At 43.8% G+C, this 27,751-nt stretch overlaps 1 protein-coding gene across 1 annotated transcript; it reads right to left on the bottom strand.

Annotated features, from left to right (window-relative positions):
• Positions 1-551: 551 nt before the first annotated feature.
• LOC111217572 (liprin-alpha-3-like) lies at positions 552-27,751 on the bottom strand. Its single transcript, XM_022739505.1, has 30 exons — positions 27,248-27,751; positions 21,873-21,974; positions 21,441-21,680; positions 21,297-21,356; positions 19,750-19,878; positions 19,527-19,619; positions 18,845-18,897; positions 18,625-18,718; positions 18,301-18,435; positions 17,557-17,640; positions 17,120-17,251; positions 15,917-15,979; positions 15,755-15,834; positions 14,972-15,146; positions 13,793-13,986; positions 13,268-13,505; positions 11,954-12,087; positions 11,063-11,217; positions 10,805-10,904; positions 10,625-10,706; positions 10,308-10,508; positions 9,093-9,158; positions 8,547-8,573; positions 8,180-8,355; positions 7,804-7,901; positions 5,058-5,233; positions 3,046-3,114; positions 2,763-2,925; positions 2,115-2,176; positions 552-1,816 (listed from the first exon to the last, which is right to left on the bottom strand). Exons 1-29 carry the CDS (start codon positions 27,614-27,616, stop codon positions 2,124-2,126), a joined length of 3,741 nt encoding a protein of 1,246 aa, XP_022595226.1. The 5' UTR covers positions 27,617-27,751; the 3' UTR covers positions 552-1,816; positions 2,115-2,123.

Consider the following 27,751-nt stretch of genomic DNA (forward strand, 5'->3'; position numbering starts at 1 on the left):
TTCAGTTCAATCTGACAATTTAACTTGATGATGGTGCTGGATGAAAGGTCAGGGGATCACCAAAGTTATTACAAATCATCCTCAGGGGACCATGAATGCATCGACCAAATTTCAGGGAAATCCATCCAATAGCTGCTGAGGTATTTCAGACTGCAACATGTCACTAGCGTGGCTATAAAGTAAAAAATCATGACTTTGCTGTCTACTAAGTCACCAAGTCTCCACGTGTAAATGTTATGTAATGAACATTTTAATTGTTAGTTGTTAATTGTTTTTTTTTACAGTGTTTGAAAATTTACTCCATCCAGCTGTGTTTCTCACAATGTTGCCATCCAAACTTTAGTAGCTGTTTACTTATCTACAAAGCATTAATAAATGATATACTCTTAACGATTCAGTCTTGCACTTTGATAAAGATTCTTTTTATGTTATTTTTGGGCATTTTTGCTTTTATTGTGATGGAGACAGTGAGAGAGAGACAGGAAGGATGGGGAGAGAGAGGGGATGACATGCAGCAAAGGGTCAGGGGTCGGATTCAAACCCATGGCCGCTGCGGTTAGGACTAAGCCTATGTGGTATGTGCTCTACCAGGTGAGCCACCGGGGCGCCTGAATGCACAGCTATTTCTAACACCATGCCTCTAGGTTATAATACAGGATTTCTGTTGACGTCTCAAACCTGAGGCGAGATATCCTCGATGACATCAATGTGACATCATGAGTGTGAGTCCAGAACCACAGACACGTTATTCAGCTGTTTCCACAGGCTGAGTAGTGCTCTCCGTGACGAGTTAACTGAACTCATAGTGACCCTTTAACATTGACAAAGCAAACTTTAAAAGAACGTATGAACCCTTTGTAAAGAAGGCCTTTTCAGAAAGTGGCACCAACGCCAACTTTATGGATTACCTGCCACCGACAAATAAAATCATTGAACACAATGCCTCTGTAGCCTCGCTCCACCCTGTCCCATCCAAACTCTGTGCCTTTGATCTCTACAATGGGCTCCCTTCACAAGAAATTACTCAGCCTATCGGTTTTCAAGGTGCCAATAGACAAAGCTCCAGGAGGGTCCCTCTGATGTGGTCGGAGATAAATGGCGGTCTCAATTCGGACATGTTTTACTACAACACTCCGACCAATTGGGGACACTTGGACCCCCCTGACGGCACCATAGCAGCCAACAATGGAGCCACCGTGGCAGACACTGGACACCAGCCGCCTCATGAGTAGAAAGGAGAACATCGGTGTTGTTTAGAGTTGCAACACATTTATGTCCATCTAGCCACCCCCCCCCCAATGATTTTACAGTTTAAACATCCTCTTAGTCCTCATTAAAAAACATCTGTTGCTGAGCAGATGTTGTAAGGCGACACCTTTAGTTGTTTTCATACTGTAAGAGAATAAATGGCAGCAAGTGATTTCCTCTAAAAGGTAGGAAAATAAGCCCTGATATTGCCAACTCTGCTGACTGTGTGCAGACACAGAGAGAGGGGGGAACCTGCATGAACACAACCAACACCGTCGTTGTCCTTTATTAACCCCGTAGCACGGCCACACTGAGAGAGAGAGAGCAAAGACAGAATGACAGGAAGAGAGAGACAGAGAGAGAAAACAGCTGATCCCATTCAACCTTCCTGGTCTGGTCGGAAAATACATTCATACATTCTTCATGTCATTTTCCCCTTTATTCCTTTGTTTCTGTTATTGCAGAATGGTCAGACCGATTATTTATTTTTAAGTTAAATGGTTATATTCATTGCTTCTTTCTCCGTGGATGAGCGAGAGGGTCCTCTAGTCCCAATCCAGTCAGCGCCCTGAGGAGAGAAACAGCATTATTCCCACATCACTGCTTCCGTGGCCTTAATTCAACTCTGCCTAAATCCCCTCAGACCAAACTCACCATTTAAAGACCTTAGGGTAACTGCTAAAATCCCAGGCTCAAACCAATCCACTACAACAAACAAATGCATAAAACGACAAGGTTCAAAGAAATGTGCTCGGCACATGTGCAAGCCATCTCGGAGGCTTAGAGAAACTCTTTTGTCTTTTGAAAACCCCCACACAGATGAAGCACTGCTAAACAGTTTAATTAATGTGGCAGACAGTTCTCACCTCAGCCCCTCAACAGGAGTACGTCCTCACTGAGGCAGATTCACCCCGGGCACCAGAGTTGGCTGCGATGGAGACCAGGAGACACAGACGGGGTCATTAACGTAACTGCAATCTCTTAAACACCACTGACCTTCCAAAGGCATTCTTATTAAGAGGTGGAATGAGGGATAATAGTCTTCCTCTGCACTTTGAAGCGTCTGTTCCTTGTTATTGCCAGTTCCTTTGCTAAAGGAAAAAGAAAATTCCACCGCCAAACTAATGGCAGAGTAGCATGAAAACAGCCAACTGCTTCATGCATGTGACTCCAGTTTTGCATTTGCAGGGCGGCTTATGTAACGCCCTCTGTATGGTGGCTTGCAGACAAATGTTTCTGTTCAAGCCTCATTTCCACGAAATCAAGATGTAAACACATGCCTCATTTATTATCACATCCGCAGAATGGTTGCACCTAATCAGAGTCTGTCCTGTAACATAGCTACAACAGACCTTTTGTCCCGACTCCTGTCCCGCTCTTCTTGTGAGTAATGCTATACAGAGTGAAAGGTTTTCACACATCGTCTAAATTGTGACGCGCCCCGAGGGGCTCAGAGGAGCTGAACGAACGCGAATATGAGAGCGAAGCTGTCAGAGGTCACGGGTCACACTCACCATCACTCTGAACCTTTCTCAGGGTAACGGAGGGCGTGGAGATGGCTGAGGCACGGAAGTTAGCAGGCAGGGTCTCGGCAGAGTCAGAGGTCACGCCCCGGAGATCTTTCTCCCTAAACATCTTCCTCCAGGAGGGCGAGCGGGTGAACGTCTTCGTTCCATCCTGTCAGACAGACAGAGTGTGTGAAAAGACGCAAGCTCGACCAAACCATCACTTAAAGCAGTTAAATCTGCCTCTTTTTTTTTTTCATTTAAATTTCTTCAGGCTGATTAGCATGCCCACCTCATCGGGTCGTCTCTCGGTTCCCATGGAGATGAGGGAGTTGTACTCTTGCTCCAGGAGCTGTCTGGCCTGCAGGAGAGAGGTGATGTAGAGTGTCGAGATCAGTTTGGACTCTGCAGGTGATGAATCCTTGATGCAGGCATTCATTAGCTCATGTGTGAGCATCATGCATGCTTCAAACCAGTACAGCTGTAACTCCAAAGGACCACATGAGGCATTTTAAGCCTTTATTACAGACAGCAGGGAGGTGACAGGAAATGATGGAGCAAGAAATGCACTTAAGGTCTTGGACCTTAAGGTCTAGCAGCCGGGATGTTGCAATTCATGGTTGGCACCTTAACCCTTGAGCCACGGGGGTGCACAGACTGTTACTTTTAATGATTTTGGACACGTATCATACGAAGTCTTATTTGAGGCTCTGAAGTGTTGGTTTAAAACAAAAACTGCTGATATCAACCACTTATTTTTGTCAATATAATTAAGGCCATTGCCTGACAAAAGCCAATCTTTAATATAAGCAAAATGAAATGCTATTAAAGAGAAAGTTTTTTAATGCTGAAAAGAATTAAATTAAGGGGTTGTATATTGATCTTGGTAACTCCAATCCAAACTGTGTCTTGCTTATTGTTACTTCACCTGGATGTTTGAGCTTCACTCTGCAGAACAATGTATGCACAGAGACATCTGTTTCCACATTCATCTGCTGAACAGAGAAAGTTTCTCTGCGCTCACCTTAAATCTAACGTGTGACATTATAACTAGTTTGGTCCAGAGTGAAACTCAGACAGGTGTGATGTGGAAACTCTAAGTACACTGAGAATGGACTTTGGTAGTAGAAGTAGGAGACATCCTGCGCACAGCAGTTAAACCTTTGAAGCTAAACCTATTTGCATATTCATAGATTGTGGATTTTTCAACAAGGGAGAAAGAGAATGTGCTTTTAAGAATTTTTAATGAGGTATTGAACTTTTTTGTGGAAAATTTCAGACCAGTGTTTTTTGTGTGTATTAAAGTCTAACTGAAGTAACATTTAGTCATCCCTTTTTGCAGTCTAAAATGCGTCAATGTGTTTTAAATGTTGTTAGGTTTGTACTACTTCAAGGAAGAAAATGTCAGAAATGCTCATTTTTGTCTGTTTGATTGACAGCAGCTGGCAGGCTTCTGTCACAGTCTGCTCCTGTGTCCCTCCAGTTTTGTCTGTAGCACCCTTCTCCATGGTTGGGATGAGAGTGAAGGTTACAGTTAGTAGAGATAACTGGTTCAGGTTGAGGTCAGGCGAAAAACACATTTAGACGGAGAAACAGACTTTGACTGGTTCAGTGTGACCGTCTGCGCTGCCTAAGATACGACGCTGACGTCACTGCTTTATGCGAGATTTGATTGGCTGTACTCAAATAAGGTCTCCATCTATGTAGACGTCTATCTGAGTGATCATGAAACCAAAAAAATAAAAAAACAAAAATGACTCCCTTTTGGTTTCTCAAAGGAGCAAGAGAACATGTGTATGCTGTAGTAGTGGTAGAGTAGGTGCCCCAATAGTCTGCGGTTTGGGCACAAACGATGGTTTGATTCCAGCTGGGTACGTTTGTTCCATGTCATACACCTCACCCTCTACCACCCCACCCTCTACACTAAAGAGGAGGGTGTATGACAATTAATCTAAGCTGCATCCATATCTTTGGATTGTGGGGGGAAGTCGTAGTACCTGGGGAAAACCCACACAGGCACAGAGAGAACATGCAAACTCCACACAGAAAGGCCCCGGATTCAATCCCGGAACCTTCTTCCTGTGAGGCGACAGTGCTAACCATTACATCACCTCGTTCAAATTTAAAAAGGGCAAACTAATAATGATAAAATACATGTCTGGAAGAAATCTTCAAGCCTAAAATATTGTCCTTAAAAACTAACCGCTATCCCGTGTTTAGCAGTAACTGTTCCTCATTACATAGAATCAGAGCGCTGATGAAAAGCATCGTCACCTGCGACCTTTCGACCACCTGCGCGTTTACCTGTGTGTTCTGATTGGGGATCTGCAGCAGCAAGGCCAGGTCAGTGTAGTCAAAGGTGTCGTCTAAAGCCAGCAGAGCCCCGTGGACGCCGCTCTCACGGAGGTTGTCGGCGTACTCCTTCAGACCGATAGTCTGCACCCAGCACATCACTCGCTCGTTGGACCACACCATCACATCTGGGAGGAAAAGGAGGAGAGGGTGAGGGGAGTGAGAGGAGGCATCCATCTGCAAACAGTACGCCGTCTGCTCGCTGTTTTTATAAGACGGATCAGGTTTCTTATTGTTTCTCTGGTCACTTCCTGAAGTTCAGGCTAGATGAGACATGCTGCTCTGTTCGGGGCTTATTAATGGTCTTCAGCAAGGGTTATATTACCTGATATTTGTGAATTGTTCCCGCTTTACTGATTTATTTTCTAGACTTGGACTGCACAGGTCAAGCTGATCATCAGACAAATCCAAGAACCTACAAATTTCCTCCCTTGGGAAATTATTCTGTGTGGAAATGAGCCAAGATGAACTGACTGTAAATGTACAACATATGTATCCTGAGGCGCAGCGGTGAAAGAGCAAAAGATTTGAGTTTGTTTAATGATTGAGCGTGTTGACATTTATGTAATCATTACCAGCCAAATTACACTAGAAAGTTGTGGTTTATAATCTCTTTTAAGTAAAAAAAAAGGGGGGGGAGTATCCAAAGGGTGGTCCACACATCTCCCAACATTGTGGGAGACAGGAGAAATCAAAGCAAATGTCTGTTTTGTTTGCCATCATTAAGTTTATGGGATTTTAAAAATTCTTTGTTTGAGTAAGACAAACCTATTTTATAGCCTGAAGCTGATGAAAGAAGGTAAATGATTTTTATGGTTTACTGAGGTGAATCAAAGGGAAGAAGAACTTTCTTTTTTCTTTTAATGTCAGTGTATTTTTAGATCTTGAGAGCTAAAGTAGTAATGCAAATGCTACTAGTGCTCCTGGCGTTACTGATAACATAATAATAAAATCAACAATTTGGATTGAAGCAAGGAGGCGTGTTACTACAAGGTTTCTGCAGTGCTTGCAAAATTACATTTCAGGCTTTTTAAAGATCCTGTATGTACAAAATGAGATGTCCATGTCTTTTTGATTATAAAGCAGGTTCTATATTAATATCATGAAACTATGAAAGCGCTCAGTCCACAGAGAAATGCACACAGCCTATATTCAGAAACTGAGCCTTAAAACGAGCCATCAGGACTTCTGTAACTTTGAGATTTCACAAATAAGCAGCCACTGCTCTCAGCCATGGCACAAGCCCCGCCCACATGGAGCCATCGTCAAACCTTGCAGGATTTGGAGCATTTAATTGAAATCTGCTATATTTTTATTCGATCACTCAGTAAACCGTCTCACCACCTGTTGTTACTAGAGCTCCAGAGAGAAGCCTGAGAGAGGAGATGTAAAACTACACTGAGATGGTTTTTGGTTCTTAAAAAACAAATATATCTTCTTATGGATCAACATTTCAAATAAAATAAACACCGGAAAAGTGTAAAATATGGGACTTTTAAGACTTCACCAGCTTTTCCACAGTCAAACTGGTCAAAGAATGATGGAAAACTATCAAGATAAAACCTTTTAAAAAACACTGTCCCACCTGTGGGACGCTTTGGCCTTGGCAGTGCTACTTTAGGTGCCTTTTGGTCTGTACCGAACTGTACCGAAAGTCTTCACACAACCTTGACAATTTACACACTATTTGAAAGCTCCATGTCTCCTGATTTTATCTGTGCAAAGCGTTTTAGGATCCACATAACACTGCAACAGCTGTTGGGGTAGAATTGGGTCAGACTTGTGTCTCCAAAATCTTTCAAACAAAATAAGTCCTACTACAGGCCTTATAATCTCTTTTTTTATGCCAAAACAATAGGCGAGGCAAAAACAAAAAACAAAAAAGAAACTTGCATTTCTCCCATGTTTGTGCATCTATTACTTTAGTTCAATACATCTTATCCTCATTTTGATATTTTGGTTGTAAAATGTACAGAGTTACCTTTCAAAGGAAACCAGGGTTACGACTCTGATCAAAAGGGCTAGAGAACAGTAACCTTCTTATTTTGGGCAAATTATTTTCGTGCCTATGTAGCCCAGGTCCAGGCGCCCCTCAGGTGTCTGGGGCCTCTGGGTCAGAGCCTCTGTGTGAAGCGACTATTAACATTTCTTGTTTCAAATTCACAGAGCTCAGTTAAAAGACTGATCTCAGTCTGGATGTCCTATGTAGGAAGGGTTATGGGGACCTTTTACTCGTCTGTGTCCAGGGGCCCATTGTCTCATTATCCGTCTAAGCCTGGACTCAGATAAGAGGCTGAAAACCTGTTAAAAAATGAATAATTCATTTTTTAACTTAAGTTTTTGCTAAAAAATCGACACTTGTCTGACAAACAAATACTTGTATGTGCATGGCACAATAAATGACATTTCTCACAAATCAATAAAAATAACTGAACAATAACTAACACATGAATGAGTTGACAGAATAATGTGTTAGACAAATGATGGGTTACTAATAGTAATAATCATGTAGATAATTAACCTGGATATAGATGCAAGGGATTATATAGTAAGGACCAAGGTATGCTTTGAACAAGACAATAGCAGAGCATGAATAGAAGAATCAGTTGGGTGGATAGGGTCAGAGACACGTTCAATACCATCCCACATCTGGGGCATGAATGATGAGATAATGACAGAGGGAAATAAATGAGCTCACCTTTGTTCTGGTGGGCGCTCTCCTCTCTCCTCCTCTCCAGCTCTTTGCGATCGTAATTGAGACGCTTCAGGCACATGATGCCATAATGCAAACTGACCCTGGGAGAGGTGAAAGAGCCAGAGGGGCGAGGGTTAACTGAGGGCGTGTTTCCACTCTCACCTGTGCTCAAAGGGCATTAACACAATCCGAGGCCTCTGACACCCTTAACTCTTTTAAAAAGAGAACTTACAGAGAGCCTGGAGACACACACCTGAACATTCAGAGTGTCACAACAACAGAGTCAGCAGAGAAGAAAAAAACGAGAAGCGACAAAAGAGCACGAGTTATATGAGTCACGGCTGTGAGCGAGATCGGGCATGCACAAGCCGAGCTCTACCTGTGGAAGCTGTCCACCATTTTGAGCTGTCCTCTCAGCTCCTTCTTGGTCAGGTGGTCCAACATGCGGGCATCCACCAGGGACTCCATGAAATAGCTGCGATACTGTGGCAGGCCCAGGCTGGGCAGCCAGTCGTTGCCCACCCACTCATGATTCATATCGCCATAGGCCAATATCTGGAGGGGACAACCACAGATGATCAACGCTGAATCACGCTCGGCTTGATATCTGATGGTGGTGCAAGTCGGCGGCTCATGACTCACTGAGGTTAGTCTCACTAGAGATAAAATTACGGACAAAAAAATACGCAGCATGTTGTGTCAATTCTGACCTTTCAGAAATAAAAAAAGTTGCAGCTGATCCTTACCTGATCCCAGCTGAACTCTTTCAGCTCCTGGAGTGCCGAGAGGAGAGGAGGAGAGGCAGACAGAGAGAGACAGAGCCAGAGAGAGTGATGTGGAGGTGGCGAAGGAAAAGGGAGCGGGGGTCAAGAGCAGGGTGGACGGATGGAGGAGAAGCAGAGGAAGAGGGAGCAGCAGCAGCAGCAGCAGCAGCAGCAGGAAAAGAGGACAAAAGGGAGGAATAGTGTGTTAGTGAACGGGTAATTAGTTGGAAGCAGTTCACACTGAAACAGCAACCAGAGGGAGAGAAGAAGATGCTCAACACTATGGCCTGGGCCCACAGAAAGATAGATATTTAAAGAGACAGAGAGAGAGAGAGAGAGAGAGAGAGAGAGAGAGAGATAGAAAAAGAGAAATGTAGAGAGAGAGTGAGAGGAGGAGGGAGGGGAGAGACTCGTCAACATGATTCAGACCAGAGGAGAAGCTTAAAATAAATTCAAACCCAAGTAAAATAATCATGAAAACATAGAAGAGGTTTTGTCAGACAGAGGCAGGACAGCGGGGGCACTGACCGGAGGCTTGGTGGCAGCGTTCAGAGACTCCATCTCTGCGTGGGTCATCCACACGTTACTGGTCGACTGCGGTCATGTGAACAAGAGAAGAGTGAAACTATGAGATAAAGAGCGCCACATATTGTCTGATCTGCCTGAGGCACTGAGTGAATGCCTGTACATTTAAGCGCTGCCAAAAAAAAAAAGAAAAGCCACGTCACAAGATGTTAGTCAACCAAAACAGCAGACTGCGTTCTCATCGCCATGGTGATTTCGATGAACAAGAGGTTCGACGGGTTTGTGTGAACTGATAAAATAAATCTGTTAAATCTGTCAAGCAGTATTTCAGCGTCTCATCTCATGAATACGACTCCTGCTGTAAATAAATAGGACGCCAAAGTAAGGAACTGAAAAAAGCCAAGCCGAATCAAAACCAGGCGTTTGCTCCAAAACTCGAAAACCGACAGTCACAGGAAGTTGGGTTTTAGTTATTCTTTCTTGGAAAGAGACACATAAAAAAAAAAAAAGTTGCGTGCCTCACTTTTACTACATTTCTGAACATCTGGTTTATCTTTGTCGCTGTGTGAAGTTTGGGAAAATGTAGTTTCATATTCAGGCAAATAGGTGGAATTTACTCTGTGTTTGTGCAGTTTACTACCATTCTCCTATGGGAAACGCATTAGTATTTTTATTATTTTTGACATTTATCACACGCAGGATACCTTTCACGTTCTTTTGCTTTCTACATTTTCCTGCATCTGTCTTTTCTTCCTCCCCTCTCTCAGTAACTGACACTCCTGCTGCATCATACAAATCGCATCATTTTCCCTCCTTTATTCCACTTCACTTGAACTGCTTTTTATTGGACATCATCCTTGTTTGATCTCATTAAGTTTTAATTACGTTTTGTTTTTATTTTTGTGTCCTATTGCTAGTTTCTGCTCCAAGTTTCCCAGCAGAGATCACTAACCTCTCAACCTATCTCATAACTACAAACATCTGGTGCCTCTCACAGCCAATCTGAATGCAGCATTTGTGTATTCTCAGCAAAAGGTCTATGCTCAGCATGGAGATGATGAATGCATAAATCAGCATATGAGGGTGTTAAAAGTCTTAGAACTTCTTTACCTTTAATCATATAGAGACGCTGACTAGACTGAGATTTTTTTTTTAATGGCATGAGAACATATTTTTATTCCTTTTAAGTGTGTTAAATGTGCAGCCACAGGGTCTCACAGAGCGGGTGCTGGCCGGGGCGGACGGGCTGGTGAGGGACACCATCTCCTGGATGGCCAGCCTCAGTTTGAGGCGGTGCAGCGGGTTACTGATGCCGATCTCCCTCTGGATCTCTGTGTCCGACAGGTTGGCCATGATCGCGCCGCTCTTCACGTTTGCGCGACAGGCCGCCACGTACCAGGCTGGCATTCCCACCCACAGCTGGTGGGAGGCAGACAAGAGATTAAATTAATGAGGAAAGAAATGTTACAAGGACCCAGCTTTTGGTCTTAAATTACCATCTCCCTTCTCATTAGGTTTCTGTGACTGTACAGTACCTCCAACCAAGACACGACAGTGGGTCCGTCCCAAGATGCAAAGGGAAGTCCTTGGCGACATGCTTCTTCCAGTAGCTCGTGCCTGTTAGGAACGGGAAGCATTATTTGGTGCTTTTATGGTGAAAGGACATGAGAATTAAGTTAACATAAAATCAGGGGACATCTTGTCCTGACACTGACTTCTTCTTGCTGCGGCGGTCTTTATCTGCTGGACCCAGGGTCCCAGTTTTGTTCATCCCCATAGGGTCCCCAGAGGCCAGGTCCTCAGAGGGCGTAGATGCTGGTCAAAGAAAGGTCAAAGGTCACAACAATAAAAGATAAGACAGATATGAATACCTCGAGTCACTGAGGCACACCACTTCAAAAATGTTTAAATGAAAATACTGACAGACTCATATACAGTCAGTGTTATCTCCCCCTTATCCTCCATCTGTTTACCAAGAGACGCAGATCCATCCCGCCCGGGCTGGCCCATCCTCCCTTTCTCCTTCTTTCCAAAAAGCCGACCGATGGAAGACTTTATGCTTTTCTTCTTACTCGACTTGTGGAGGGAATCTTGGCTGCTGTTGGAGCTGCTGCCATCTGCCGAGAGACTGGAGGAGACAAAGGGAATCACTAAGGGGAAAAAGCTAATTACACACTAAAAGCACACCATTGATTATGTATGTACCACTTTCTGATTAGGCACCATTTATAACGGTTTTATAAGTTTTACATTTTTTTTTATGGATTTATTAAGGGTTAATGCATAAGTTAGCTATATGCCAATAACAAGAACAACTTTTGGGTTGCCAGGTTGTGGAAAAATTCCTACTAGCTCTTTAATTCAGTGGGGAGACCTCTCCAACGGCCTTCTGGAAAAAATGCAGCAGAACACCTGGACCAAAATCCATTTATAAACAGCCTGTCGACCCTTAAAAAACCCTCCACATTTATTAAGGCATAACCATTTATTAACTTATACATAGAGATATAAATAGTACAAATGTAAAGAGAGGAATACAGTACATGTGAAATGTGGATGGTAAGAGCTGTTTTTGTGCCCAGTTTAAATCAGATGTCTTAGCACTAACATGGCTGTTAATAATCATTAATAAAAGGTTCTACAATAATCTGTAAAGTCTGCACTTATAAATACTAATAAGCAATTTATTAATGGATTTTGGTCCAGATGTCCTGCAGCCCCAAAAGCTATTCTTATTAACTGATCTATTAAGCATTAGTAAGTAATGTTATAACCATTGATAAAGCCATTCATTTGTTACATTAATTATAATTTGTGTCTTATCAGAAAATAATGCCGACATATCTAGTGTGTGGCTTCCTTACCTGCGAAACTCCCGGGGGTCGTCGAGCATCGCGCCTGGGTGGGTGAGGGTCATCCTGTCCAATCGAAGCGCACGAGGCGTGGGAGGAGGCGTAGAGTCAAGAAGAGCGAGGGACCGATCATCATCTTTGTTGTTCTGGAACAGGATGTGTAAAAAAGGAATAAGTATTTCTCATGTTATGCAGCTTGGATGGTAACGCTCCTCCAGGACACCTGAGTCATGACCTGGACTGCAGCTACCAGGAAATCAGTGAAGACTTTGGGAAGGTAATGCTTTGTGCTAAGCTAAGCTACCTGACAATCATGGCCGTGTTTAATCTCCTAGGTGGTCCCAGGGCAAAAAATTGTTGCCGGGCCCCTATTGACCCCAACTATACATGACATTTTGATTTCCAAAGTCACCCAGATACCAACCGGCGATCACTGAAATGATTAGTTGATTAATCACTTAGTCGACTGACAGAAAATGAATTGGAAACAATTTTGACAGCTAATTAAATGCAAAAATTCACAGGTCCAAATATGGATATTTTCTATGATAGTAAACTTTTTGGATTTTTGACTGGTGGTCAGACATTTAAATAGGCTTTAGGGAATAAAGATTTTCTGACATTTCCTAAACGAAACAATGAATCCATTGCCACAGAAAATAAGAGTGGTGCTGCAGTCTTGCCGACTACTGGCTAAAGCCTCATATTATATTTAGGTACTACAGGCTCCAGTGTAAGCCAAGAAACTGTTATTACTCCTGATAATACTCCTTGATCTTTTAATTTATGCTTTTTACTCCTTATTTGTACCCTGTGAATAGAGAGTGCGACTTGACAGAGCAGATGACCTCCTACCAGCTTCTCTGCTGTCTAACTTTTAGTGACCGGACCCCAACTTTACCCTCACCGCTCTGATTTCAACAGGACTGGGGTGAGTCAGGTCTGTTGTCTGTCAGGCAGAGTTTTCTGAGCTTCATAGCTTGAACACTTCTTTGAACATCAACATTATCACTTTCATAATCACAACTGGCAGCATGTTTTTTCTTTATTGCAACATCTTTTGTAATTCAGCCGCCCACTGTTGAAATACTGGAACCACAGTGTCTGGCACCAACTATCATACCACCCTACAAGTTACTTCAATCAGTCTTGGCCAGTCTAACGTGCTGCTGAAGAATAACTGAACTTCTCTGACCCCGTCTGCATGATTTACTTATACTTTATTTACATGACTCACTGTCTAGAGGAGCTGGACAGAACAAAAAAAAAAGAACAAAAAAGAGACACAGACCAGTATCGAAGTTCATCTCTACATTCCAGCGATACCTGTCTATCAGTCTCGCGGGCTGGGGAGTGAGGCAGGCGAGGGGTGGAGTGTCCAGAGCTGGGGGGAGAGGGGGAGGCCAGGGTGGAGGATGTGATGGACGAGGGGATGAAACCCCGTCCTGTGCTGTCTCTCCCCAGGGAGGTCGGAGGGATGGGCGGACTGTCCAAAGCCACGCTGACCCGGCTCTCGATCTCCTCGGCCCGCAACTCCGTGTTCTCCTTCTCCTCCTGGATCAGTCTGGAGTGAGAGAAAAGAGGAGGGAGAGGAGTGAAACATTTGGATGATATGATTAAGCCGAAACGCTAGCTCTGAGCAGATCAGGACAGACTTAAAGGAAGAGGTCGACCTGCTGATCTGAGGACATCCACCACTGCAGCTGTTGCTCTAACAGTGTCAGAGAGGTGTTGATGTATTTATTGTTGAGGCTGTAGCATGTGGTGGTGTTGTGTCAGACTGCAGTATGTAGAGAGGTGTTTCCCTCCCTCCCTCCCTCCCAGCTGTTGAGCACTGCTGCCCTCCCTTACTTGATCTCCTTATTGATGGCCTCCAGCTGTTCCTGCAGCATGATGGCCAGCGTCTGCACGTCCGTCTGTCCGCTGGGGGACAGCAGCTCGGAGCCAAACCGAGGATCCCCATCGTCCTCATCATCGGAGCAGCCAACATCCACGCCGGGCTCGAACCCGGTCCCCAGCAGGCCCCCGCTCTCCCAGTCTGGGTACTACACACAGAGAGCAAGAATAGAAGACTTAATACCCATTGAGCAACTGATCCCATTCACGAATACTTCGTAAATCATTCACCTTCGTTTCAACATTAAACACATTCTTTAGCCATGCTAGCAGCAAGGCTTTGAGGATGGCAATGTCTGGTTCGTCAGTGGCTCCACCGTTTCGGTCCAGACTCAGAGATCTGGAAGGACTGGATGGATTCAGAATTCATGGTCCCCAGAGGAAGAGTCTCACTGATCGCCATGATCTTCACAATGAACATCAACAACTACTGGATGGAATAGTATGAAATTTGGTACAGACATTCACTCCCCCCTCAGGATGAACTGTAATGACTTTGGTGATCCTCTGACTTTTCCTATAGCGCCATCATCAGGTCAGAATATCAACAATCGTCCACTGCTTTAGTTTATGACCAAATACCTTCAAAACTAATCGATATTTCCCATCACCCTCAGGTGTACTTTGTATTTAGTGCTAATTAGCAAATATTGCCAGCCTCACAGAGCTGCTATTCCAAATCTTGACGATCAGTGGTGAAAGTAGGTTTCAGTGAATAAATACGTTTTTTTATGTTTTTCTTTAATAAGACAGCCCTAGGAGATCAGGATAAATATGATGTCATCAACCTGAAAGTAACAGGTGGAGTGAATTGGTCCAAACTTGACTAAACTTGTTACCAACCTCATTTAGATTTTTTCCTCATTCTTTGGCCTCTTTTACTTCCTCTCACTTTATTAAGAAATGTAAGAAAGGCAGATTTATTTTCAGGTGAAAACAAACAATAAAACTGATTCTACTGAGTTAAAGCCTGATGGAACAGATCTGATGTTAAGACAGAAGACTGCAGATATTTAGTATGTAACAGAAATGTAACAAGTATTGATGAACTGCTGCTTTTAAGAGGCATCAAGTGCCGTCAATAGTAACGTCACATGTTGAGTCAGGTGTGGGTAGAATGGGATCGATTCTCACTTTGGTCGCGTCCTCTCGTGCAGAGCTCCAACGGGCCCGGTGACTTCGCCTGACCACGCCCCCAGTGGAGGCGTTACCAAAGGGATCCAGGTGAGTGGTGGAACCTGCTGGGAGGGACCCGCCCCCGCCCCCGTGAGAATACCTCAACTCCAGAGCGCTACCTGGCAGAGAGCGACTGGGGAGATAGAAGGGAAGATAAGATGACATGAGATAAGATAAAACGGTAAGTATCCCTGCAAGGGGAAGAAGATTTTGACAGTAAGATGGTAGAACAAAGAAAAACATACAGCGAACAAGGTGAGGGATGAAAACATTACACATGTGCCAATTCCAAAAGTGATATATGTAGAGTAGACGTGAAGAATATATGAGAGAAGAATGAAGTAAGAAATCACTTTAAAAAAAACGGAATATACTACATCCACTATAAAACAATAAAAGGAACATGATATATGAAGAAAACTAGAAATGTTAAAGTGAATTATGTTCCCAGATCAGGTTTGCAGATGGACATAGTCAGGTGTGATGATGCATGATCATGCGTGTGTGTTTGTGCAACCAGCAACCAACTGAATGTGTTCCCATGTCAACACAGTTTTAGCCCTGTGAGTACTGACAGTGTTGTACACCTCCAGCACGGAGTGATTCATCTACAGTGTCTGACAAGATAGCAGACACATCACTGGCATCTTTACAGTCGGGCAAAGCCGCGCCCCGAGACTCAGAATAACGGTTTGGGGTTTCGCTCTTTTTCTGTGGCGCTGATGATTGAATGGCTCCTACCTGGAATAAGAGCCCCCGGGTCTCGCTCTCAGCTGATCTAACTCCAGCTGAAGCCTCTCCAGCTCCGCTATCAGTTGGTCCTGGGAGTAGAAAACGAGACAGAGTCGGTGAGAAAAAGTGACACACCTGACCTGCTTCAGCTACGAATGAAGAGGCAGTCACCTTGTTTGCTAAGAGATCATCCTGGAGTTTCTTCATGTTAGACAGTTCCTCAGACAGAGCATTCTGCAGGGGGGGAAGAACATAAAAATAAAAACACTTTTCTCCAAAAGAGGTTGTGACAGGAAGGTTTGCAAACTCATCTCTTGTGAGGCGTCAGTTGTAAGAGGACATGAGTAAACTACGCACAGAACATGACCATGAGGTGGTTCAGATGACTAATCTGAACCAGTGTGTGATACTTTACACTATTCGATTCAAATAATTCAAAAACACCCAATAAATATCTGTAAAAGTTGCGTTAAAAATCCAGCAGGATCAGTTTAAGTGTTCCCTGTTTTATATAAACCTAGTGAGCTAGCAGACGTAGAGATAGCGCAAAGGAATATCTTTTAAAAGTGGGAGAAAAAAAAACTTCCCTGTGTTGCACTGTAAACAAAAGGATAACTAAGGCTCATCATTTTTAGTTTTTAACCACTTTTTCAAAAAGGAGCTCGTTGCTTTAAACCCATTTTCACCCAGATTTTATGTGTCTACGCTTTCAAGTTATTTTTCCTGCTGCGAAAGGATCTTAATCACAGCAGTTCACAGTAAATACGCTTCTTTTATGATGCTGACTTCTCGGAAAATGCTTCCTGTAATAGAGAGTGCAAAGTGATAAATAAAATAGTGATATAGGACAAATAAGGTGCTGACTGTATCCCAGAGAAAGTAAGGTAGAAAAAACCTTGAACTGTCAAGTATCCAAGAGGGGTTGAATCAGTTCTTCAGTGAAAAAGCCTCTTGGATGTGAAAGAGGTGAAACGTCCAGTCGCCCTCGATTCAGCCCTTCTTGATAACTATGACCTGGATGAATCTCCACAGTCATTGTGTTTGTGCTCTAAATTGTGTTTTTTAAAATCAGATGTTTTTTTGTATTATTGATGATTTACCCACTTTTTAGAAATAATTTAAATAAAAACTAAAAAAAAGAAAAAAAGAAGAGGCCCAATATAAAATATAGCAGAGACGAGAGAGAGAGGAAAGGATCTGATGTTGATGAATGCATATGTTTCTGGATGTAGCGTTCACTGCTGCTTGGAAGTTGTAAGATTGCTTGGAATGCACTCAAGTCTTAACGGGTGACTTCCTGGAGGGCAGGAAGTGACCTCGCTCTGTTGCAGTTCAACCAGGTGCTGAATCAAATGCAGACTTTGAGCCCGTCACCTTTTCTTCCAGGGCGGCCATCCTCTCCTTCAGATGGAGCTGCAGCCTCTCGTTGGACTCAGACAGGAGCTTGTCCACCGTGTCGGAGAGGCGCTTGTTGTGTTCATCGTTCATCCTCTCCCTCTGCCTCGCCTGAGGGGGAGAGAGCGACACGGGTGAGACCGTAACAGAGAGACAGAGAGAGAGAGAGAGAGAAAAAGAAAGAGAAAAGTGAGTGCGAGGAAGGAGAGGATGAAGAGTGGGAGGAGAGTTAATAACAAGTATTCTGCTTGACTGAGAGCGAGAGACAAAGATTTCTATCTGGCATGTGCACGGTCAAATAGAGGGTTTAGAAAATTAGTGCGCCTTTGTGCTGCGTAAAGCCTGACAAAGAGGAACGAGGGGGAGGATGAAAACAGTGAAGGAGAAAGAGAGATGGAAAGGCAAGCATGACTCACTCTCTGTAGCTCCTGGTTCTTCTCCTCCAGTTGCGCCTCCATCTGTCGCAGTCGCTCCTCGAAGTTACCATGACGCTCCTCCGCCTGAATGATCGGAGAGGAGGGGAGAGGAGGGGAGCAGGGGTTACAGCATGAAACCATGTTGTGACACTAATACAAATTAACACAAAGGAAGCAGCTTGTTGACTGAGTCTACCAATTAGTTACATGCCTGTGTAGATCACAGTTTACAGCAAAGTTTGGGTGCCTGCGTCTCGCGGGGCTTTAATCTGAGTTTACAGGAATGCACGAGCAATTAAATCAGTCATAAAGAATGCGAGCGGCGTGCAGTTCTTAACGTGTAGATCGCCCAAGGATCGAATAGCTGCGCTGAGTCTGTGGCCTGAGCTGGGTTTCATCTTAGATGTTTTCCTTATGAATTACTGGCACTGCTCGACGAAAATATTTGGCATTCATCTGTCATTTGACATCTTGTGTTTTGTTTCATTCATGTATAAACACACACAGACCCGGACGCACGCACACCTGAATGAGAGCGTATTCCCACAAGCAAACATTAGCACATACTGTGGCTGTTTTGTGAAAACAATGAAAACAAAGTCCTTTTTTTTTTTTTTATTATTTCTAGACAGGGATGAACAGGTGTGACACTTTTCCAAAACCTCTCAGATGACTTAAAAAGAAAAATCGCAAAACATAAACAGTGGTGGTTATGGCTGCAGGTAAACACACACACACACACACCTTGTTGAGTGCTGCCACTCTCTGGGCGAGCTGGGCCTCGATCTCAGGCAGCGTCTCGGCCCTCTGCAGAGTTTGCTGCAGCTTCTGTTTGGCATCGTCTAGACGCTCCTGAAGCTGCCGGTTCTTCTCCTCACTCTGCAGGAAGACAGGATGAAAAGGGAGTGGAGGTAAAACTCCCGAGCGCGAGTGAAGATTGCCGAGGGCAGCAGACATGATTAAACCGGTGACTGATGATACCGCTCTGTGTGCCAACGTGAAACATGGCCAAGGTGCCAATCAACTGCAGAAACACGGACACACAAGGGGATGAAAGAGACGTCTCACCTGTCTGTGGAGGGACTCTTTGCTGGCCAACTCGTTCTCCAGTTTATCTTTTATGTCGTGGAGAGACGTTGCCTCCCTCTGGGCGCTCAGGTACCTGCAAACCAGAACAAAAACGGCAGACGGACGGACGGACGGACAGAGCAGTGAGCGGAGCATAGTTTGAAGGAAGACAAATCTCTGAGAGTTCATGGACACAGGAAGAAAAAAAACAAAAACAAACCTGCGTTCTAATGTGGTGATTCTCTCCTCCATGTCTTCCCTTTGACAAAGTGCCTGGCAGATTTAAAAGAAAAAAGACTGTATGTTAAGATTTTGACACAGGAATAAAAAGGAAAGAAGCCCAGACAGAGAAAGTGGGAGAGGGCAAATGTCAAGTTTACAAGTAGGTCTTGATCAAAGGGAATTTACTGGGACTGACAAGATATTAGCTGAAGAATGATAATGACTGGTTAGTAGTTGTTGTTGACAGTTTTCAGACGCGCCAACTGCAGTTGCACAAGTTCAAGAGAGACAGGGAGTGGGGGTGGGGGTGGGGTTGGGGGTGGGGGGATACAAGAGCAGCGAGTGAGTTGAAGCAGTTAGGAGTGGAGAAGACACAAAGGGAGAAATACTGGCTTGACTGACTCTCGTCCCAAAATGCTTCACACGCCTTTCAGTCAGCTACCAGAGCACTGACTGATTAACAGCGCCACATCCATGTGAAAACGCCTGCAGCTCCACCAATGGCACCGTCACCATGGCTACAGCGTAGAGGCTCTTGTGCGTACAGTAGCAGCAGCCACTGCCAAGTAGGCAAATGGCTTCGTTACCATAGCAAACTGTTACATATTTCTGTGACTATGAGCAAAATAGACTCTCTTTGCCTGTGTGACAGACACGCGTAGTGTCTCGGCGACGCTCACCTCCTTCACATCCCTCTGTAGTTTCTGGTTGGTCTCCTCCGATCGGGCCAGCTCCCTCCTAGCCGACGTCAGCTGCTCCTCGATCTCCCCGACCTGACGGGAGGTGGAGAGATATGAAGATATGAGGCTGAGCGAGCACACGCCCTTTTAGGTCTGCTTGCCATATTTTGTTTGTTTTTTTGGTGAAAGCATTAGACCGTAGGAGTGTCTCTGAATCAGGTACCTGTCGGCACATGAGGGCCAGTCTCTCCTTCAGCTGCCCCAGCTCTGACCTCTGTCGCTCGATCTCGCCCTCCCTCTGCCTGTCGATTTCTCCGTCATCCAAGATGGAGGAAGGTCCATTGGGAAGCCGCTGAATGGAGAGATAAAGATTCACTTTAATTAATGGAGCAATCAGTATAACTTCCAGTCTCACCTGGCTCATGTGTTACACTTCATGTGCTGACATTGCATTTGGATTTCAAAAACAACAATTTTTTACTTCAACTTTATTTGGGAAGAAATTACTTGCATTTTCTAAACACCCAAATTTACCTGTATTTTCATCTCAATTATGGAGGATGGTGCCACAACAAGAAACTTTACAGAGCAAGGTTCTCTGCACATAAATGCAATGATAGTTGGAAGTTGCACAGGTCCAGGACTCACAGTAGATATGTTGTCAAGGAAAACACACTCATTTCAGTCATTTGGTTCTCATTAAATTGCACAGAACAACTCACTGAAATATGAACTCACTGCAGGGAAGCTGAACTTGTCTGCGGCCGATCAGGAGAAATAACAAGTGTGAAGCAACAAACACCCGACTTGCTCTGTAAGAAATACAACCTGTGTAAAATCCAAGATGGCGCCTAAGTCCTTCACTGATCCACTGGTGCTGCTCAGTCGGAAGCGTGCTCAGAGCTGCCAGCTGATGGCTGGAAGTTATATTGCATCAATACAAATGCAGGCACATAAACCTAAGCTGCAAAAACCTCTGGCCACCAGATGCACTTTAAGTGAGTGAGGATGAAATTATGCAGCACTGAGGATTTTACACGGGCTCCACTAACTCTTAATCGAAATCACCTGCATGGGAGCAGAGCTGTGTTTTCAGTTGGTCTGTCGGTCCACCACTTTGATCCAAACTCAACGACTATGAAATGGATTGCTGTGAGATCCCCTGACCTTTCCTGTGGCGCCTCAGTGAGGTTCACATTTATGGTGTTGTGTGAAATATCTCGACTCAGCTACTGGATGAACTGCTATAAACACAGTACACACATTCATTTCCACTTTCAGGATGTAATCTGAACTTTTCATCGAACTAACTGACCATATAAGATGGTGAACACACTGTAGTAACAATTATGATCCTTTTATATTAAGTTGTGAACTGTTAGCATTTAGCCTCATAGATCTGCTAGCATGCCTGTCCACTCTCGGCCGTGTTGTTACTTATACCATCCTGACCCTCACTCTTTTCTCTTTGATGGGTTGTTGAGAAGTTCACCTTATCTGATGCGAGTTGATATTTTCACTGCTACTCTTTTAAGGAAACGCACGAGCGATAAACGCATGAAATAGGTTGGATCGGGGCGAACATTTAAAGCAGTAACAGTACGGGATTTTTTATGATGATAGATTATATCTAATTAATATCTGCTTGATTGGAAAAATGTGATTTGTTTGTTCAGGCCACCATGAGCTGACTGGGATGTTTCAGGTTCTTTATGAGGCACCAGCATCTGTACATTTTCCGAGAACTGTCAATGAAATGCATCTCATTACCTCTTTGCCGTTGTCTAGTCCTTGCTGCCGCCGCTTGATTTGTTCCCTTAAAGACACAACCTGAAACGACACGGAGGAGAATCATCAGAAGTGATTCAATGAAACCTGTGGAAAAACTAGTAAGCCTAGCAAAGATGGGCTCACCTCTTGAGAGGAGGACTGCAGCTCTTCCTCCAGGGCCGACACTCGCTCCAGAGCCACCCGTAGTCTTTCCCGCACCTTCTCATCGAGAGCTTTGTGGTGCTCGAACAACGACTTGAGAGCTTTCAGGACCTCCACCTCGCTGGAGACCCCGGCCGGGGATTGGGCCTGCCTCTTCACCACGGTCATCCTCAGGCTGCGCTCGTGACGGGACACCAGGCACTCCAGATGTTCAAGCAGCAGCTGGTAAAACACATGTGGTTCGCATACAATAAAACCTCCCCACGTTTGTACCTTTGGTAGTTATAAAATGTCTCAGATGAAGACATAGTGGTGCATTTTAAAGTATTTTAGGATAGATAAATGCCTGAACTTTAATTAACAGCCAAATAAACACAAGAACATAATGTTGAATAGACATAGAAGTGTACTGACTCGTGTGTTGTTCCTCTCTGCCTTCAGCTCTGCTATCTCCTCCTCTCTCTCCAGCAGCTGTTCCCGGCAGAGGTTCAGCTCTTTGGTCAGCACTGCAAACTCCTGCAGGGTCACAAGAGGGTGCTGTTATTGACTCAGTGCTGCTGCTGCTGCTGCATGAGGTCATGAGTGCAGTTTATCCATGCTGATCTCACACACGCTCATCAAGCTATAAGGTTCAGTGCAACCAAAAATTCTTTTGTAATGAAGCAATGTACTTTCCCACATTACTTAAACCTGCGTCAACTGTTTACAGAAAGAGTTTAGCTGGTTGGCTTTATAGGTGGACAGATTAGTAACAACCCAGCAAGGCAGTAAATACCAGTAAAACATTTAACTTTCACTGATGATATCCTTCATGTCCCAGAACACCTCCAGAGAGCAGGGATTAACTTGGTTTAGCTGTTTGGTTTTTACAAGTGGGCACAGAGGAGCTTGCAGGGGAGTGAAGGTTTCCATGTCTTATCGCTGCACGGCCTTGAAGCTGCACTGTGTCATGTAAAACATTTTTATTTCCTGACTGACTCGGAGGGAATGAAACCAACAAATGATGCCATGATAAATGAAAGCTCTGTGGTAACTGGCCTACAATCACCAGAAAACACAAAAACTAACAATAAGTGGGAAAGTCTTCAGGAAACCATCAGACAGAAGCGTTATTTAAGTTTAACAGGTAGAGGGTTTCCTAACAAGCTAGCTTGGAAAATAAGGGTATAACACAGTGTCTTATGTCTTTATTGTATTGACATCTTTTATTTCTTCAGCCTCTTTCTTAATGGATTTCTCCCTGTGTGATTGATAAATGACACCTCAGAGGGCCTTAAACAAAAAATATGATGGTGACTGAAAAGTTTGTTACCAAACTCCATGGAAAGTGGACTGGAAACGGGTTTACCTCTTGGAACTTTGTGCCAGTTATTCCACAGAACCAGAAACATAAAAAAGACCTCAAAAGTGCAAGTTTTACTGCCAAAATATTCAGTTAACCCGCACAGTGCAATTAACTACAGTGAACTATTTGACAAATCTTGATTTCATTACGAGACTCACACACTTTCTCACAAAATTTCATTGCTTTAAACACATGCGCACATGCACAAAAAAGCAGCTACGCTGCGGCTGCAAGAGGAAATGACTCACTGAAAACCCAGCTTGACTGCACATACAGTATAACCTTTGCCATATCTACCGCAGCGCTCGTGGTCCTTGGCCACCAGGACTCTTAAACCGGGCCTCAATATAAAATCTAACAACCGGGTTTACTGCACGTGTTGCACCTGAAATTGGTTTAATTGCGTAATAACCACGACTGGCTGTGCGTTTGCCTGCCATTAAAACAAATGCCTGGAGGTTAAACAAGCATGAGAGTAACGGGAATTAGGCCAGCGCGGTGTAATGTCTTATATTTCCAACTCAAAGCAATCCAGTTGAATTGTTGTGATTTTGTGTAATTTTCTCCAATTATGTATAATTGTACGACTAGCTACACCATAGTTATGATTAAAATCTGTTGCTTTTAATGCAACTCAGTTTTCCATGGCAACAGATCAACAAAGAGAGGATGAGTGACATTATCAAGTACAACTTGGACTGAGCCTAACTTTCAGCCTCTATCTATCTATCTATCTATCTATCTATCTATCTATCTATCTATCTATCTATCTATCTATCTATCTATCTATCTATCTATCTATCTATCCATCCATCCATCCATCCATCCATCCATCCATCCATCCATCCATCAATGTTTCTTTAGACCTCCCATTCTCTCGTGTGTGATTGTGGCGTGACACACACATGACACAGAGCACACGGCCGTCCCCGGACTCGTGTGCTCTGAATAATGTGTGTGTTTTTCAAGAAACAAAAAAAAAAGAAGCGCGTATGCAAACGAGCCATTAGGCACTGATGCATGCATGGTGCTGCTGTTATCTTTGCTCTGTGTTAACAGTGACCAGTTTACCCAACACACGCGGCAGCAAACAGGCAAACCTCACCTCACACCATCCTCCGATGCATTTAAAAGAAAAAGTACGGCATGTATGGTCTGCAACAAGCTCCTGAGCTGATGTACTCAGTTGGGCTGAAAAAGGAGGGGAAGGACGGGAGGAGGACGAGGAAGGAGGAAGCTTATTTGAAAAGATAGAAGGGGAAGGGGTGAGGGAGGGAATAGCCGTGTACAGATGGCGTGTTCTGGGCCCAGAGGATATCATAATTCTGGTATTAATTCATGTAAAAGATGGTGCGAGATGGACGGCCGATATCAGACACTTCCTGGACTCCCCTCTCTCTCTCTCTCTCTCGCTCTCTCTGTCTCTTTTCTGTCGCCATCATTTTTGGTCAGATACACGATGCAAATCATTCAGCTCCCCGACTGCGCTGGCATTCACCTCTTGCGCTTTTTCATCTTCCACTCTCTCCCATCTCGATCCTGCCACTCTCCCACTTCACCCATTTCAATCTCCCCCCTTGTCATGACACACAACATCTAAAACAGACTCAGGAAGCCACCTAATTAGTATGCAGCAATATGCAAATGTTCATGATTTGTAAGTCTCTGTATGTTTCATATCACCAGGTTTTTTTCCCACTCTCTCTCTCTCTCTCTCTTTGTGCCATGCTGTCGCTCTCTCCATCCCTCTCTCCTATTTTTCTCTCTTGGCAACGTCTACTCACACAGACGAACTCAGTGAACCCATCTACTGTAGAATGTATCACAGGGCTCCATGTGTTCCTCTATCTGTGTGTGTGTGTTTCTGCAGATGTGTGCGCCATATTGATCCCCTCTCACTGAGGTAATATGGCCCTTTAATGTCCAGTTGCCATGTGTAAGAATGCGCAGCACTGCTCACGTCTGTTATTTCATTTTGATATTTCAGCCGCGGCGACAGAGAAAGATAGGTACTAACAATGAGGGAGGCATCATCGCTGCCCGAGGCGTCCGACAATGCCTGAAAATAGAGATGGAGTCCTTGTATGTTGAGTGGAATTACAAAATGATTAGCTCTCGGCCAATGGGATGTGGGATAACATTGGCGTCGGAGCTTCAGGGGCAAAGGTAACATTTTGCCATCATCTCTCATGTGTTTACCTTCTTAACATCTGAGTCACAAAGCTGAGCGTCTGATTTGAACCATCGGGATGAAAAAATCTTCTGTCTGAAGCAAAATACTTTTTTTTTTTTAACTTGTTTCTCAAATTGTGACTCTTTTTCAAATAATCCAAACAAATACGGTAGCCTGGAAGGACATATCTCCTTTGTCAATTTGTACAATGTGAGGCAAAATTATAAATTGGATTATCAGATACATTAGTATAAATTGATGTTACTTTCCAGTAATATATATTTTCAAACAAATTCATGTGGGATAGTTTTGGTTGTGTTTTACAAAAACTTGCAAGGACAAAAGTCATTTCCTGCGACCTGGACAGGATTTTGGAAATACATTCAGAATAGATATTTTTAGGAAAGTTGGATGCTTAACTCTGTGACTCAGATATAATAGTAATTATAGTCATTAAAGTTGCTACTAATATTTAGTCTTTTTACCAGTTAATCTGCCTATTACTTTCTAAATTAATGGATGAATCTTTCACTAGGGATAAACAGTAAAATTATAATTATAATATCCTGGAAACAAAAGGCGACAGTTTTCAAATTGCCTGTGTTTTCAAAATAAAAGACCAAAACTCAAATATGTATAGTTTAGTAAATTCTCACTTTTCAGAAGCTGGAACTACATTAACCAGAATGTGTTTGGCACAAACGAGTTAATCAAATTTTTTTGTCAATCGATTCATTGACTAATAGTTTTGGCTCTAACAGTAAAACATGAGAGGCTTTACTGAAAGATCCAGAATCAGCACCATTGCCTGACAAAGATATATTTATATAATGGAGCTGTGAAGAAACTAAGAAATTAAAAAGTTTAGTTGAAGTCTTTCTATTTTTGCAGACAATGGATGTTACTAGTTATTTTTCAGAATAAGATCTTAAGTTTAATTAACATAAAAAATCACCATTGTCAGTTAAAATCTTCTACTTTAGCCACGTTTTGTACATTGCAGCCTCATCTTAGCATCACCACATTACTTTTTTCAATATTATCTAAACAGAATAAAAAGGCCGGGCCGTTTTCTCCTGACAAAACTGGACACGCGGACGTTTCCATCTGTGTTGCTGCACTTTAAACTCCCCCAACAGTACAATAAGGAAGTCAGACTCAGCGCCACCTGGACCAGCAACAACATTAAAAATCCTGCTTACAGGTTCACACATCAATAATTCAACACTGTGATAGGAACCATTTTCACTATGAGTACTTTTGGTACAAGAGCACATTCCTCTCATAACACTTGTTTACTTGTACTGAAGACAGATCTTCAATGTGGGACGTCGACTCGCAGCGGTGTAGCTGTTCATCATGGTGCTGGTGTTTCTGCTCACTCACTGTTCACAAGGCTGAATTATGAACGAGCTAAGCTGCTATTCTGGTACTTAATGATATACTTATTTAAACCTGTGCATAACCTGTTATTGTCTGATTGGTAATTACTGAACCTGGCTCACTCACAGTCACTATGATGTAACGCTGGCATGTGAATCTAGACAGTAAAAACAGCATTTTTCCTGTGTTTTTCTGACTCTGCACCAAAGAGATTCAAGACTTTGAGTTACTTCTGTACAGTCTCCAACTGTAATTTAATCTAGTACCACATATAAAAGAGACACTTCCCTTTAACTACAATCATGTGTCGATCATAAAATCTAAATCTTAGTGAAGTCGATCTATAAAACCACAAAACATACAGAAAATTCATACCAGTACTTTCATCTGCTTCATCTCAACCTCCCCTCAAACTATTGATAGGTAATCATCATTTTCCTTCTCTAATTAAAGCTTTAAATACAAAGCAATGTTCTTAAGACTCTTTGTTAAAGATGTAAATGCTCTGGGTCCAAAATGCTCTCCTATATTTTCCTCAGTGGTAGTGCTGCTTTATGATGTGCATGTGAATCCACAGCACTGTGAGCAACAAGCATATAAGAGATAATCATGTAAATATTGCACTCAATACATTTCATTTGGCTACATGTTGTGAGATTCTGTCTGGAGGAATCTAATGTGACATTTCCAGCCTTCAGCCTGTGACTGTGAGTCTTTTCTTTCAGAGGTGAAATGTTCCTTTAGTCTAACATGCAGATTACAAACTAAAATGTGGGATGCAGAGACAGGTGCTGGATTCTTGTCTCTACAAACATTTAGATCAGTGTGTGACAGTGTTTGCTCTCAGGTGTGTCACCAGCTCCCACCCTCCCCCACCAGTCTTCGTACCTGTGGCAGGGCGATGGACAGCTGCCTCTGGAGCGACTCCTTCTCGTGGCCCAGCTCTCGCAGTCGCAGGTGTGCCGTCCCCAGACTCTCCTGGGTCTCCCTCAGGCTCTCCAGCAGCCTCTCCCTCTCCGTCAGCATGTTCACCATCAGCGACTCCAGGTTGCCCGTGCTTCCTCCTTCATCGCTTCCGCCGCCGCCTCCTCCGCTGCCTCCACCACCACCACCACCGCGGGGATCCCGGCTGCTGTAGCCCCCCATGCCTCCCATCCCTCCGCCCATCCCTCCTCCGCCCCCAGCGGGCGAAGACGAGCCGCCTCCTCCCCCGCCGCGCCCGTCCTCTGAGATGGTGGGCATCACCTCGCACATCATCTTGAGGCCTGGATGCGAGAGGTGTTATCTGAGAAGACGACTAGTGTCCGGAGAAGGACTGATCTGCTCTCGTCATGAAATGCTCAACAGTTACTTTTCTGCTAACTGCTGATTGGCTGAGGCTGGCGGGCAGGA

The sequence above is a fragment of the Seriola dumerili genome, unplaced genomic scaffold (assembly GCF_002260705.1).
Source record: "Seriola dumerili isolate Sdu_G_001 unplaced genomic scaffold, Sdu_1.0 BDQW01000044.1, whole genome shotgun sequence".
Taxonomy (NCBI): Eukaryota; Metazoa; Chordata; class Actinopteri; order Carangiformes; family Carangidae; genus Seriola; species Seriola dumerili.